The sequence below is a fragment of the Uloborus diversus genome, chromosome 7 (genome assembly GCF_026930045.1).
Source record: "Uloborus diversus isolate 005 chromosome 7, Udiv.v.3.1, whole genome shotgun sequence".
Taxonomy (NCBI): Eukaryota; Metazoa; Arthropoda; class Arachnida; order Araneae; family Uloboridae; genus Uloborus; species Uloborus diversus.
The window spans coordinates 56,693,952-56,710,233 of record NC_072737.1 but is presented as its reverse complement, the minus strand read 5'-3'; the positions used below and the strand labels follow the sequence as shown (position 1 = coordinate 56,710,233).

General features: G+C 30.7%; 1 protein-coding gene across 1 annotated transcript in view; it reads left to right on the top strand.

Moving 5' to 3' along the window:
- The window catches only part of LOC129226698 (HEAT repeat-containing protein 6-like), a 54,540-nt gene that overhangs the window by 2,779 nt on the left and 35,479 nt on the right, over nt 1-16,282 (top strand). The window contains exons 2-12 of the mRNA XM_054861328.1: nt 149-256; nt 796-936; nt 4,211-4,326; nt 4,956-5,070; nt 5,866-5,958; nt 7,463-7,591; nt 9,011-9,092; nt 9,175-9,383; nt 12,361-12,483; nt 12,581-12,657; nt 14,580-14,709. Coding sequence (XP_054717303.1) covers nt 149-256; nt 796-936; nt 4,211-4,326; nt 4,956-5,070; nt 5,866-5,958; nt 7,463-7,591; nt 9,011-9,092; nt 9,175-9,383; nt 12,361-12,483; nt 12,581-12,657; nt 14,580-14,709 — 1,323 coding nt within the window. The remainder of the gene's footprint in view (nt 1-148; nt 257-795; nt 937-4,210; nt 4,327-4,955; nt 5,071-5,865; nt 5,959-7,462; nt 7,592-9,010; nt 9,093-9,174; nt 9,384-12,360; nt 12,484-12,580; nt 12,658-14,579; nt 14,710-16,282) is intronic.

Sequence of the window (16,282 nt, the reverse complement as noted above, 5' to 3'; positions counted from 1 at the left end):
GCCACTGTTAACTCACTTATCATGAAGAATTAATAACAATTAGTTATTGCAATGTTTTTTGTCTTACTTTTATGGTTTATTTTTGTGCTAATTGTTTTCCTATGCATGAAAAATATTTTAAATGCTTGTAATAAAATCTTTCATTTAGATTATTGAGGAGATTCTATGCTCCATGGGAAAATCTATACCATATGGAAATGACCACATTTTATCAAAATTTAGCAGTCTTGTGCATTTTTTCATACATAAGCATAAAGTAAGTATTATTTCACTCTTAAAATTTGTTCACTATAAACTATTATTTGTGGTTAAATCTATTCCTCAGAGTAACATATTTTTTTTTTCTCATTTAAGTTGCTTATTTTTTGGTTAGCTAAGAATGGTTGTTCTTCCAATCATATCTAACTTAATCATTTTTATGCCAAATATATTCAAATGAATTCATTCAGAGTATATTTCTTATTTTCATTTTATCTGCTTTTTGGTAGTACGATTTATTAGTGTTTTTCGTGTGTAAAATTTAGTATGAATAAATTTTAAGTATTTTTTTTTCTCACATAGATATTTATTGTTTCTTATATTTTATCAAGCTATTTCTTTTCAAAATCTTTCCTCCCATACAAAAAAAAAAAAAAAAAACGCTATTGTATCCTTTCCTAAAATTTATATATTTCTGAACAGCACATTGTTCTAACTTATGATTTAGTGCATTTGTTTAAAAGTTAATTTTGTAGTATAAAAAATAATGTTTGAGATACTTGATCTATTTGCCTTAAAAATCTTGCTTACTTTCAGATTAGCTTAACACCTTCTTGTGCAGCATATCTTACTGATTTCACATTGTCAGCTTTAAGCACTTGTGGTGAGTGGGTACTAAATGATGTTCTAATTGCCTTTTCGGCGTTGCTGTACATAAATTGCGAAAAAAATCAAAAGGTAAGCTGGTTATTTGAAATAAACTGCCTCTTTTTGGTTTATGTCTATTAGGGATGCACCAATAAGCAACTTGGCAGAATACCAATTAATCGGCTGTTTATAATCTGCAGATGATCAATGATCATAATGATTTTTTTTACTACTACCAGTGTCTCTATCATGTTTTTGATTTTATAATTTCAACTTTAGAGATAGTTAATAGTTTATTTCTGGGAGTAGATTTATTTTTCTCCACTTTCTTAATTTTCCCAAAATAATTCAAAATATCATTCAGTTTCTTTAAGCTAATTTTCATGTTATCTATACATATAATAAAATAAGATGTTTGTGTGTGTGTGTGTGTGTGTGGCGCGCTTCCCGGGAAAACGGTAAGGCCTAGAAAGGTGAAATTTGGTATACAGGTGCTGTTTTTGCCAAAGATGTGCACCTCGGGCTTTGTTTTTCGATATTTTAATTAGAAAAAAAGTTATTTAATGTTTTATGTGTTTTTTTTGCACTTTTTAGTACTTTTTACCTCACAGACCCCGAACCAATCACACCACACAAATATTTTTTGTACTGTAGTGTAGGAAATTTAATTTTAAATATCATGACTGAAAAAAATTTGAAGACAGAGCAATTTTTGTATTTTTTACGAATTTTTGAAAAAACCTTTAATTTGCAGTTTTTCCCGAGTATTTTTTTCTAATATCATCCTGCGATAAGTATCAAAGCCTCATTTCTAAAATTTAAGTTGGTAATAGTAAAAACATTTCGCCCTCTTCAGAAGAAAAAAGTTCTTAAGAATAAGCAATAGTTTTTTTTTTTACAATTTTTTTTTAAGCTGAACACATCATGTCTTTCCACGCATCGGTCGAGAAAAGGTTCTTCATTCCTTTATGCCCCTGACGTCACTACTTAGATTTCGATTCGATATTTACGACGAAATCTTAATCGCAAACAATGTTAATCTTTTTTTTTTTTTTTTTTTTAATATATAGCTTACTTCTACATTTTATGACGTGATGACCACGTGTTTTTCCGGCAGCGCTTGCTTTTTTTCTTTCCCCCTTTTTTTTTTTTTTGTTTTATTTAGGGATTGCATTTATTTCTTTTTCCATCCCCCCCCCAAGCTGGATGTTTTGCTGTATCTATAAAACGAAACATTTCATAGTTGTGCGCATTTAATTCAATAAAAACAGCGAGATTTTCTTTTCTTTGTCAAACACTACTTTTTGCACACTACGGGGAATTTTGAAGATAACTTTTTTTTTGCTCAAATTAAATAAAAAAAGCGGTTTCTTGAATGATCTTTGTTTTTATTATGAAATGGGCGGGGAGGTTAACATAAATAGAGGTGGATCGTAAAGGTAGATAGCCGCCGAAGGCGGCAATCTTGCCATAAAAATGTGAATGGCATAAAAAAAGATAGAGATGGATTGATTAATACTGCTGCCAAATTTATTTAAACAGCCGCCGAAGGCGGCAAACGCTAAGTAAAAAGGTAAAGTTAGCCAAACAGCCGCCGTAGGTGGCTGCTTGCATAAAAGGCGAATGGCGTAAGAAGGCGAACCAGCTGGTCGCCGCAGGCGGCTAGTTGTTAATAAAATTCCATTATAGTATAAAAATTTTACAGACATGAAAGTTTAAAAATAAGGGTTAGAGCCTGTGTTCAGCAGGCAAATTTAGGAGCACTTTTACTTTAAATTTATTTTTCTATTATTAGTAGCCATTTAATCTAAGAATTTTATTTTTATATGATAGAATAGCATGTATGAACATCATTGGTGAAAAAATTTTTGCAATACGATAAGTAGTTCTTTTAAGAATAATTTTTAAAGTTCAAGCGAATGTGACGTCAACTGGCTCAGGAAGTGACGTCATCCGCTTTTCCGCCACGCTTAGCCGACAAAAGGCAGTTGGCTTCATTTAAGATGCACTTGGCATCGTGTTTCTGAAACAGAAAATCTCTTATTCTTTTAGAAATATTCAAACACCATCATTGATGTTACTTTAGGAAGATTATTAGACCGTGCTTTAACAAATCCGACCTGCATAGTGTGTTGAAAATATTATTAAATTTCTCAAAAATAAAAATATCGGCGCGCTCAAAAGTCCGTAGCGACAACAGGGGATCTTCCATGGAAGGCTGCCCCCTACAGCCCTGTGACGTAAGCTCGTGACGTTTCAAAAGAGCCCACTTTTGTGCGTGGGTTTTTAAAAAATCATTAAAAATCAATCATGGTGTTTTAAAATTCAGCGATGGTGAATTTTTGAGTTTTGAGGGTTAATTAATAATATGCAATAGTCAAAATAAGAATATTTTATTGGTTTGCAACTTCCGTATTAAAAGGTTATCTAAAAGCCCTTGCAGAATAATCGACCCTTGAGAAATATTGCAACATTCCATACATGTGTATATTTATTCAAAATAGAAAAAATAAATAAAAAAAAATAACATTACTTCTACCATCAGTTTGCAAAAGAAAAATAGTAAAGTATGAACATAAATGTTTTAAAAATTAAAGATATTTAATAATAATAACTTTTTCTTGAATTCAAGGTTAATAATTTAAAGACTAACTTGTAAAATGCATAATGTAATTATGTAAAACATAAGAGGAACAAAATAACCAATAAACAAATGTTGTGTCATCAAAAGCTGGATGAAGGAATAATACTATAAGCTTAATAAATGATCCTGATTTTTTAAAAAGCAGTAAGAAACCTTTTCTTTTACGTTGGATAGAGTTAAGAGGAGTTTACAGTGGGATCATATACATATTTGTGTATTGCAGTCACATTTCTGGCCTTCAAAAGACAAACAGAAATTACGACAAAAAATAAGTGCAAGGCAGATGGTGCAAAAAGAGTAGGGGGTTGGGGATTTTCTTACTCATGTTTTTTGCATAGCAATTTGCAGGACCTGGAATTTAATTTTTTACGTTTTTTCTTTAGTACCATGTGAATATCAGCTGTGAGAAGATTCTTCATTTTTATTTCATTCTGTTTTACGGACCTTCTAAACTAATTGTTCCCTCTTTGCTCTGTACACTTACTTTCATACTACATGTGATAGTAACTTTTGCAGAAAATTACATTTACGTATTGTTAATAAATGTATTCATCATAGTTTCTTGTTGAAAGTTTGCTAAAAAAATATATTTATTCTTCCTATTAATCAGCAAAATTTTGCCGATTATAAATAATTTATAAAGTGGCCGATTAATTGGTACTGCCGAATATTCATTGCATCTCTAATGTCTATCAATAAATCTAATTTTAATATTTTTAGGTTCATGCAGCTCTGATTGATGAGAGTAGTGTATTTTCCAATTTGCTGCTATTGCCTAGGCAAGACCTAAGCATCCAGTATAATGCATTTCAGTGCCTCTTAAGCCTGCTTGAAAAGTAAGCAAATGTACAATAATATATATCATTTCTCTAGGGTGTGTTTTTTGTCTGTATGCCATTTCGTTTTGCTGCTTGAAGCTTCACAAATAAAGCATAATTTATAAGTTTTTTCATTGCTGTCGGCAAAAAAATACAAACGGACCAAGAACATTTCAAATTTTGGTTGTTTCCTAAAAAATTATGCTTAAAAAACACAGATTGTTAAAATCCTGCTATCGATAATGGCCTTTCTAATCCAACCTAGTCTTCGGTAATCACAGAAAAAATTTCTTCTTTTAATAGTTCATGTATCACTTTAAATGCTTAAAGATGCTTGAAGGTTCACAATAAGTATATTTTCTTGGAAATCCATAAAAAAAAGTGTTGTAGTTTTGAATGACAGTGGTAGGTAGGTACCCTCAGATTGTCATCCCCCTCCCCTTTTTATTTCATGGTTTTTTTATTTTTGCTCCTCCCCTTTTTTTTAAAACTTTTTCTTTGAGATTTTCATTTTAATTGTTTTTAATGTTTATTAAAAGAAATAATCAAACATGACTGTCTTTCAGTTGATGATGCTTTAACTCTAATTTAAAATGTTAAAATGATTTTACATTTTTAAGAAAGTTTAATTGTATTTCTATTTTCAGAAAGCCAAATGAAAGTGTCTTATCAGATGAAATTTTAAGCGCTTGTTGTCAGAAATGTATTTTAGTTTTGAAGCAAAAACTGGAGACAAGTTCATCAGATATAATATCACTAAAGGCAAGTAATATTTTAAAAATTCAAATAATTTTTCTTAATGTTTTCCTCAGAATTTAAATTATTTGTGCTTGTTTTCGGAACTTGTTGCCTACTTTGAGGGTAGATGGTCTATGTTTCGTCAGTTTTCAAGCGAAAACAGAAAACATGTTCTTCATCCTCCTCATTCTGCTTTTTTAACTGCTACAAATGGCTAATGAAAAGCTTTTGAATGTGCCATTGGTTGAAAATAAAATTAGAATTTTTAAGTTTGTAGATTAAAAAAGAAAGTCAAAACTCATGTTTATTTTAAGATCTTTTCCAGTACTTTCCACAATAATAGAAAACCATCAAGTTAATTGAGAAAAACTATGATTTAAGAAATTGTTGGAAAATGAAAATTACGAGATCAGCCATCTTAAGAACATCTAGTAACCGGTCAAAAAATTCTATATTAGATATTTTTACATCAAAACAGGGATGTAAATAAATTTCCAATCTAGTTTAATGTAGAAAAATAACTTTTTCAATGTTATGCAAAGTTGTTGCCTAGAGCACATATAAATATATACATGTATGTATGTAATGTGTAATTGCAAGTTACTAGTGTTCAAAACCTTGACATCTCGATTTTTTTTTCTTTTCCCGAGAAATTCAAGATATCAAGGTTGTACTGTATTTAAATTCACATTGTTGTGATAGTTGCAATCAGTTTGTTTTACACTTTGGTACCATTTTAATGAAAATTTTCCTTGATACATGTATTCGGAAAAATCTACATATGTTACTATTGCTCACTCAATGCATTTTATCTTTCAGATAATAAAAAGTTCATTAAAGTGTTTGCAGTATATATTTGCTTCTAAGAATCTTCCTTTGAAAAATTTTGGTGAATTATTAGGTGTGTTAAAAGTAAGTTGTTCAAATTTACGATTTGTGTTGTGTGTGTGTGTGTCTTATTGATGCAATTCATTTCTGTATTCATAAAATGTAAAAAAGAGCGCATGAATTTAACATGTAAATCATAGAGTTCTTACAAACTATGTTTCATATTTGTAACAGTGTAAAACATTTTTTTAGTAGTTTTTCCTAGAGAAAAGCAAATTTTTAAAAACTATTTCTAGCAAAGCATGTAAAATAATAAATTTTATTTCGCTAATAATTTTGCTCTTGCTCATAGCAAGCTTCTCATTTCTTGCTTATTTATTTTCTCAATTGTTTGGTATTTTCACTATACCAAATAATAAATATAGTCCCTATATAGCCCCAGCAACAGTATATAAATCTTCATAGCTAGCAAGGATGGATACAAGGGAGGAGTGATGGGGGAGATCGCCCCTCCCTTGAGGGACTCTACACAGACAATATTTCAATAGTGGATTTTTTAAAATGGAATTCTGGACAATCTTCGGTGATATTTTTGAAGAGTTCAGTAATATTTCAAGAGGAAAATTTCAGAATTGAAGTTCACACAAAGATGCTGGGAAAAGAAATGGTGTTCAGAACTCTTCCCCAAAATTTAAAAAATAAAATGCAATTTTAGACGATCTTCGATGATTCTAGGAGAAGAGGGATTCGAGGCCTCCCACTGAATGACATTTGTAATCAACATATCGTTGTCTCAGAGCAACAGTAGATATCTTAGTGTTATTCCTGGGATTAGTTGTCTTAGTGTTGCTCTGAGGCAATGATATGTAAACCAGGATATGTAGTAAAGGGTACATAATTAAAATCAATCGACCCTCCCTTGAAAATTTTTTGGATCCGTCCTTGATAGCTAGGTTCCTTGCTTGGAGTGGGAAAAGTCTTCCCAAAAACTGCAGCTCTTTGACTCATGGTTTCAAGAGAGAAAAATGTAACATAGCATAGAGTATAAAAAGAAAAAAAAATGAAATCAACCATTTCATGGTATGCATTTAAGCCTCTGTATGTGAGTAATGTTTTGAGTTTTGAACATCTTCCTAGGTAAACTTATTATAAGTACCGAAGTTCACATTTCTATCGAAGACTTTTTTCTTTTCATGTACAAGACATGAGATATGATGAGAGGAAATATGATTTTAGATCTGTTTGATTTAAGTTTGAAAAAAAAGGGGGGGGGGGACACATACCACTTCTTCTGGGCTAGTCGGATATCCATCTGGTTTTTTTTTTAATGTAATTCTCAAGAATATTTTAAGTATTATTTTAGAAAATAATGATGAATTTTTGTTTATTAATATTGTCCAAGATTAAATAAATAAATAAGGTTTTTTTTGCTTCAAAAAAATTTTTTCTTTTTTTTTTTTTGTTTGTTTTGTTGTGGTTTGTTTTCAATGGGTTTGTAACATGTTGTAGTTCTCAAAATATTTTGCTATAATTTTTGTTTTAATTACATGTTTAGTATTTAACTATTAATATTGTTGATTTTTTGTAGTGTACCATTTTTTATGGCTTGCCCGGCCCTTGCCCCACTGATACTGTTTTACATCCAACTTTGAAATGTCCTGATCCTCTTTTTTCAGACGATTTACAAAATGAATCTGACTCGGCTCCTTATCCTAAAGTAAGATTTTATCATTTATTCACTTCAGTTTTGTAAGAACTTCAATCACATAAAGTCTTACTGTTACGGCACCAGTAACAGACAGTTGTAAGTTTGAATTCAAATTGTAAGAATTTCAGGCAGGTAAAACTGATGTTGCTGTGACCCATGAATATGGTGCGACCATCTTATATTATCGGAGGGAATTTATGAGCCAGTTGGTATTTACAAGACAGTCAGTGGTGGAAGGTTATGAACAGCCACAAGGTCAGCTGGTGTTTCATGTTGATTTGAATTTAATAAGGTTTTAGATCTAAAAAAAAAGAACTTTTATACAATTTGAAGAGGAAAGAGAAATACTGTCCATTACTCATCCTTTCCTCATCCTATCTGTTACTGGGTATCATCAGAATTGTCGGTGTCTGTTACTGGGGGTTGAACCTTTTTTCGAAATTGAGCAAATAAAAATAGAATCAACTAATTCAGAGGATCCAGAAGCAGCAAAACATTTGATGAGGTGTAGTTGCGTGAGAGAAAAATAGTTTTAAAAGTCTAAATACATTAAAAGGCTTGGAAAATTGAGTTAGCCTGAGAGCGATGTCTTAAGCATGTCTGTTACTGGTGCCGTTACTCTAGTGTCTTTCTCAAGTCATGTAGTTAAATTTTAAAGCAAAGTGGAGCTGTTTCAACTATCGAATATTATCTCATAAATCAAATAACTTATTTTTAACAAGAATTTGAAAAGCCTTTGGAAAAATTGTATGATGTTGGTATTGAAAATAACTATGTGGAATCTTTTTTTTTTGATGTAAAATATGCAAGACTATATATGATATATGAGGTAGTGAGAAGCAAAGGAATGCAAGTGCCAAAATTTAAAGATTTAAGATAACCTGTACAAATGGTAGAAGAACCACTCATCTATTTTTGGGCAAAAGATACAACTAATGTCCCTAGTAGGTGCTGCTATACAGCAGGATTTAGGAAAAAAAATCAATGAAAGCCTACCTAGGATCTGAACTTCAAATGCATTTTTCTCAAAACTTCAAAAAGTTCACTTACATACCTACTATCCATGCAAACAGTTTCCTTCATATACTTCTGTAATTATGAAGATAATTTTATATTCTAAGCATTCATTTTGGTTTTTTGAATATTTTTTATGCATGTAAGATTTTTTTATCAAAAAGATTTTAGCATTGCATCACATTCTATTTATTCATATTCTATTTTTGTGTTTTTAATAAGGATATTTTTTAGCACATTGACTTTTTGTGAGTAATTTTTTTCTTTTCATGAAAGTTTACCCTTTGAATAGTTTAATTACAGTGCAATTCATAAGCATCTAATAATTTCCTCATAAGGGATTTATTTCACTTATAATCATGTTTATTTATTTTTTAAATATTTTTATGTACTCATTTCTCTGTTCGTTTCCAGCTTAGAAAGCAAAAACGAAACCGGAAAAATAGAGCTAAGAAAAATGCACATAAGACAAAATCTGAAGGCAGGTGTAATACAGGTAAAACATAAAATTATTTTTTGTTTCATTACAGATTTAAGTTAACAGTTTTTGAAGAATTTCTTCTTTGTTTCTGTTATAGATTCGAATGAATTGGCAAATTCTGATTTTGAGGGAAGCGCTGCTTCTGTTCCTGCATTTTCTCCTCAAAGAAAGTTTAATGATTTCAGAGCAAAGAGCAGTAGTTCAGATTCAGAGTTTTCTGATGCTGAGAGTCAAGCTTCAAAAGTTAAATCTTTATGCACTTCAATAAGGCAGAATGCTTATCAAAGTTTACTAGCTGTTGTTAAGGTATTTTCTTTTAAAGTATGCATAGTATATTTCAAAATGTTTCAACACAGATTTTCTTACCCATTAAAGCTAAAAGACACTAAAGTTCATATCATATAAATTCTTTACGCTCTTTTAGAGTCGAAAGTAACCTGCATCAACCACAGTAAGCATATTTAAGAAAAATGATTGGGGCTGTTTGTCTTTTTTTTTTTTTTTTCAATCATTCTTAATGTATTGTTCTTTAATAGTTAAAAAGTTATTATTACTTTGAAAATTGAAATTTATGCTATAAAATATGTTTTCTAAAATTTACTAGATCTAATGAAAATAATTTTTTCCGAAATCTAGCTGTATAACAATTTATCTTGATGCAAAAATTTTAATTTAAGAAGAAAAAAAATATGATGTAGCAATGAATCCAGTAAGCATGTATTATTTGCCAATCTTCTACAAAAAGGTGTACACAAATACAATGATTAGGTATAAAGAAGGTCAAGTAGCTGATATTATACATTTTGAGTAAAAAGGGTTTCCTTTACTTATCTTTGCTCTTTCTATATTGCATGATTAGTGCTTTTGAAGCCTATACATGTAGTGTAGCATCAATTACATTATGACTCTATGTAGCTATAATATCTCGGCATTTGATTAAAACTTTGATGTAACTAAAGCTTTAATCAGTGATCGGCAATCTAAATTAACTGATTTTAGAAGCTTGTCAAATTGAACATTTACTCTGCCGAAAATTGCATGCTGTATATGAGATTACAATCCTTGTGTATCTTGTAAACATTTCAATTATTTTAAAGGTTAGAAGCTGTTTTACCTTTTTTTTTTTAAATTTTGAGGCTTTTTTATTTTAAGTATTCTGTTCCTAAACTTGATTTTGTCATTAAACTATCACAATTACTTTTTTGGCTACTAAGTTTTGAGCAAATGAGCACTCACTTGCTTTTTTTTTTTTTTTTTTGCAATATATTGCTCCTTTTCCCATTTAAAACCTTAATTAATGTTTCATAAATTTATTTATTTATTTACTTGAGGGAGGAGGTGAGGTTGTAAAACTTAAGTTCAAGTTAGTTATTGGTTCTTATTTTTACATCTTATGACTTAATGGGAAAATTATGCAAAGCAATATAAATTAAAGTGAATCAGAATTATATTTTTAAGTTCTAGCTTTTCCTCCTCCTATTTTGGTCTTAGGTACACCTTTTTTCTTCTTCTATTGTTTCTATTTTTTAATCTTGAGGTTTAGTCAATGAAATGATTCTAATTTTCTTTATTATATCAACATTCTGGAATGTCTTTTTAATCCTCCTTACTTACTTAAAAGAACTAGAATATAAGTTTCAATGCTGCCCATTGAAACTTGACCCCCCCCCCCCTTACAAAAATTTCTTGAGACTTTAAGAGCAACTATAAATTTTTAAGTCATTAGATTCAGTCTGCATTTTTCTAGAATCAGATTTGCCATGAAATATACAGCTGCTAAGGGACGGAAAAATATCATATACTATTTTCATGACATTGGACCATACTTTTTGAAATAAACTAGTAATGAACTTGTGGAAAGTTCACCACTTATTGCTTTAAAAAACATTGACCAGCATCTAAATCAAAGGTTTTGTGAACGAACGTTTTGATGGACTATCAGAATAATGTTAACTATATATTCTTGATTTTTTGGCAGCAAAATTATTTGTAAAATGTGTCCTACATTTTTCATGGCAAATGTCCTAGGAGAGGGTGGCCCAAAGCGGGTAGACCTTCGTATAACCCCTTATAGTGTGTAAGCAGCAATGTTTACGTATGTCGTTTTTACCCGAACACCCCCAAGTTTTAATCAGTTCCAGCAAATCTGCATTGAAGCGGCATGGCGTAACCAGGATTAAAATTTAAAAAATGATACATTTCTTTTAAAAGAATGAAGTTTTGTAACTTCTGATTAGTCGACGACCAGCTTATTTTTTTGATTGTCAATAATAATACGTTATTCTTATACCATCCACCTACAAACTACGGTGCTCATTTCATTTGTTTCTTTTTTAAATTTAAGGCTATAATTATTGAAATAAAAAACGTGCCTTCAAACAAAGGGGGTCAGGCAAAGCGTGTATAGGATTTAATCATATCTTTATTTATAATTCCTTTGCACAAGTCTTTGGCCATGTTTGACTTAGATTTTCTATTTCAATAGGATAAGTATAACTTTAAAAATCTATTTCTTAGGATGGCAATTAATTAGTCTATTAAATAAATCAGTTATTTTTATGTGTTTTATAAACAAATGTGCTGACTTTAAATTGGATAAGTACAGCTTTTTTATAGTTTTTATAATGGCAGGTAGCTAGTCAATTAATATATTCATTTATAACTTCATATTTGATTGGCAAATGTACCAAATCACAATTAGTTAAGCTTACCCGCTTTAGGCCCCCGGATAGGGCAAAGCAGATTTTACAAATGTTTGTAATGTTTGATAATAAATAAATATTGGGTTTGAAATAATACAAAAATCACTTTTTATTTTGAAGTTCAAGAATCCTGCTAGGAAATAAAACCGAAATTGTTGCGTTAAAAATCCAAAAAACTACAATTTGCGAGCGTTTTTCGAAAACGTACATGCTTTGGGCCACCCTTCCCTATATGTTACAAGTTAATCACTTCTACCCCTGTTAATATTATTAACAGGAACATATCCTAACAGTTTACTGAGAACTTTAAACACCTATCAGCATGAAAAAGTTAATGAAAATCTTAAAATATCAGTTTTTATTTAATTGTGTTTTTTAGTATTAGTGCTGCAATTGATTATGCTGTACTTTAAAAGATTTATATGAAGTTTAAAAGCTTAAAATGCTTATGTAACATGTATAATTGTTTGTTTAAATATTTAAACAAAGAAAGCTTTCTTAAAAGTGGTCACACCTAAAGTTATTCAAAACAATAGCTTTAAGATACAGCTCCCTAACTGTTTGCCTTTGTTATCCATTAGGTTGCTGAGAAAAAGCTAATGTTTGGCTACTGGTCTTCATTTTTTCCAGATTCTCCTAGTTTCTGTGGAATAGTTGCAAGTCAGAATATATTTACCACAATTTTGAAAGATCCATCATCTCAGGTTCGTATATTCTCATGACCAGCTCTTTTAGAATTCTTGTTCACGTTTTTATGTTTTGCCTTGTGAGTTCAATAGAAATTAAATATTATGCTTTCAGGTGAGGTTCAGTGCCTTGACTCTATTAATTGAAATGTTGAAGGGATCAAAGCATTTTTTGTCCTTTGCTGATGGAAGGTATTGCTGTTATTTATTTTCTTATTATCTTAAAGGGGTAAAATCCTAAGAGTAATATCCCATTCAGTTATGTTTCTAACCTTTCTGCAAGTGTATTTCACACACTGAAAATCTGAAATACTAGAAAATTGCCCATCAAGATATGATGGGGGGGGGGGGGGGGGGAATTACTTCTACATTTGAATGAAGCAATTGCTTGTTTGGTGGTATTTTGACAGTTGAAATTTTAACTCTAACTCCAGTGGATTAACTCTAAGCTCCAGTAGATAGCATTCATTGTTGACCTCTTTTTCATTTCTTCATTCACAGTCTTGCCAGTAAAACAATTAAGTTACTGGATACTGTTCAGGCTTGTCAAAATAAAGCCTTTCCCTACATGTCAAACATTACCAAAAAATATTATCCGTGTATTATGCTATGGAGCGAGTTTCATTGTTGGTGATGTCAGGAGCGTTACTCGATCAGTAAATTGGCTCTATTATATATATGAGGATGCCTGAAATAATTAATCAACCATTTTTCATGTTTTATTTCAAATAAAAATTTAGCATTGTGGATAATAGGAGAAAAAATGTAATGTGAATTTTTAAGTTATTGAAATTGAATGATTTATTGAATTGAATGACTAAAAAATTGAATAACTTTTGACTCGCGAACCGTTGTGGAAAAGTTAGTGGGATGCTGAGTGCTTTTTCTTTTCTACAAAATAAACAAACAAATAAATAAAATAATAACTAATAAATATATTTAAACAAATAAAACTTTGCTTGATGTTAAAGATGTTTAAAAACATTCATGAAGATTGGATATAGCTAATTATTGTAATGACCATCGATAAGCCTTTTTGAAAAATCAAAAAATCATAGACAGTTTTGAAAGTTAATCACAAAATTCAAGGAAAGAAAGTCAAGAAGGATATTATTTTATTTTTTTAATAAGATTTTTTTTTTTTTTTAATTGAGGACAAGCCAAAATCTCTGAGGATCGGTGAAGTTTTACTGAGAACCAGTGCCGGTTCGCTGGACTACCGATTGAGAATCGCTGCTCTAACTAATGTCGAGAATTTTCACGAGGGCATTATTCATGAGTACAAGAAGCAGATGTGGCCAAATAGGGACCAGGAGGCCAGCATGGCACAGGCTGCGCTCTTAATTTTTTTTTTTAGGGGTTCGGGGGGGGGGGGGGAGGGTCTTTATGGTATTTAGGAGGCACCCCATGCAAGAAGCATTAATTTATTGCCATATTTTTATCATTCTGTTCTTTACAATGTTTGGCAAAACATTTTTGAATGAATGATTGTTAAACACCAGAAAAAGAACAGAATTGTTTATCCCAATATCTAGGCGTTTCCTTACAAGTAATATGCCTTTTTTCTAGTCTTTAGATTGTTATAATTCTTTTACAAAGTATTTCTCTCTGCTGTGGAAACATTGTCTACTTTTTTTCCCTCCCTGCCTATTTTAGAATAATTACATAATTTAAAACTTACCTTAATTATTCAGAAAAGCAGTATTTTGTGTTCATCTGTTGTTTCCTTGTTTCGATTTTTGACAAAAAAAAAAAAAAAAAAAACTACTGAATTAAATTACTGGTACCAGATCTGTGTACAGAGTTAAGTATTGGAACTCATATGGACGGTTAAACTAGTATCTTAATGGCAAAATATTTCAGTTCAATTCTTATCACTACTCGTTTGACATTAAATTTTACATCTAAGTTATATGTATTTTTTTTTTTTTTTTTTTTTTTGCCTTCCTAATCTCTGTTTTAATCGAGTGTATGGTTTTTTACATTTATTTATTTGTGTTATCTAAAAATTATTTGATTTTGATGAAATTGCTTTGTTGTGTCATAAGTGCAAAAATTTAATTGTTAATTGCATTATTGACATGTAATAAAATGATTTAAAATTTTGTGTTTAGGAAAATTGGTCAGTTGTCATTTATATCCTTGAGTTCTGCCCTTGCATCAATGATTTATGAATTTCACAGATGTCTTCACCTTGCTCTATTAGCTGAAACTTCTTCCTCACATCGTATTCAAATTTTAAAAGTAAGTTGTGTACTGCTGAGTATTTTATTATTTTAGTTTTGTAAAAAAAAAAAACTATGTAACGTTTTTTTTTATATGTGGTTCTCATACTTTTTATGTCACAGAGTAGAATACTTAGCATTGTAAAAGACAGATTTTAAACTCAAAAAAAAAAAAAAAAGCTATCTGATTTGTTTGAAAAGAATTCTTTAGAAATTTACCAATATGCCATTTGTGAAGCATGATTTGGCAATGCGGAATTCATTATGACCTTTTTGAAACTGAGTATGAGTTTAATATTTGATTTCAATTATGATTTAATGTATTCTGTGTGTTCCTACAAACTACACTGCTTCAACACTAAATTTTATTAGCAAAAGTTTTCATTAAGAAAAAATTGAATTCTCGATAAGCACTAGAACCAGCACCGATGACTTCAGGAGTGTGGTGGTGCTCAACCGCTCATTTAAGTTACTTGTTGGTGTATAGTGTGGCTCGGATAAGTTAAGGTACAACCTTGGCAGTGTTTCCTTCCTTTTAGGGAGTTCAGTGAAAAGGAGATGCGTTATTTGTATGAATTGGATATAGAATACTCATACAAAACTACTACGAGAATAACCCAAATCAACTCAGCACCAAAATACCCTTCCTTTTACCCAAAGAAAAGAGGTAAACATTTTTAAGGTCATGGCTCAACTTATCCAAGCTTCACTATAACATACACCTAAAGTCAGTAGAAGAAAAAGAGAAAATCTTAATTTTAATTTAAAAAATCATGGGAACTAGGTTACGGCCTATTTGGTACTCTAGGTCTAAACTTAAGTGATTCTACCCAATTTCAGTTCCAACTGTAGTTCTTGTCTCGATAACATGTGGTGGTGGTCTGACTTTAGATCAATGTCCAAAGGGATCAAAGAGCCTGGAAAGTTGAGAACCCCTGTTATACAGGAAAGGAATATTAGCTTTCCAAAATCCTGATTGAGAGTTACTCTAAACATCATGGACTCTCATGGCCAAGCTAAAAGCCTAAAATTTTAATAGAGTAAAAAATTGTGCACAAGATTAAAATTACTAGTCCATAACCACTAAAAACATCCCAGGATTGAAGGTCACATTAAAAATATAAATAAACAGTCTCAAGGCACAAACTTAAGTGTAAAATAACAACTGCAGTGAGGAATTGAAACGAAGGTGAATGAAATGTGCCTCACAATAAAAATATTGTTAATGAAATTTTTAAATTGCTTGAAATGGTTTATTTGTAAAATTTGAAGATGTTGATGAAATCACTTACGTGTTTATCTTTCTGTCAATCATGAGCATCATGGACGGGGGGGGGGGGTTCCGAGGGGTCTGGACCACCTCAATAATTGAGAGTCGAACCCCCACAAAAATTGTCAAGATAAAATCTATTATTTTGGGAGGAACTATTACCATTTTAATTCCAAAAATGGACGATAATGCACAGTTACATACCACATAATTTATTTATTTTTGTGAAATGTTTAATTATTCTGTAATTAAATCTAAAGGAGCTTGCAGAAAAGGCAACTCTCTACAATGAAAGCTTAGAAGCAAAGAATTGCTGCTGAAG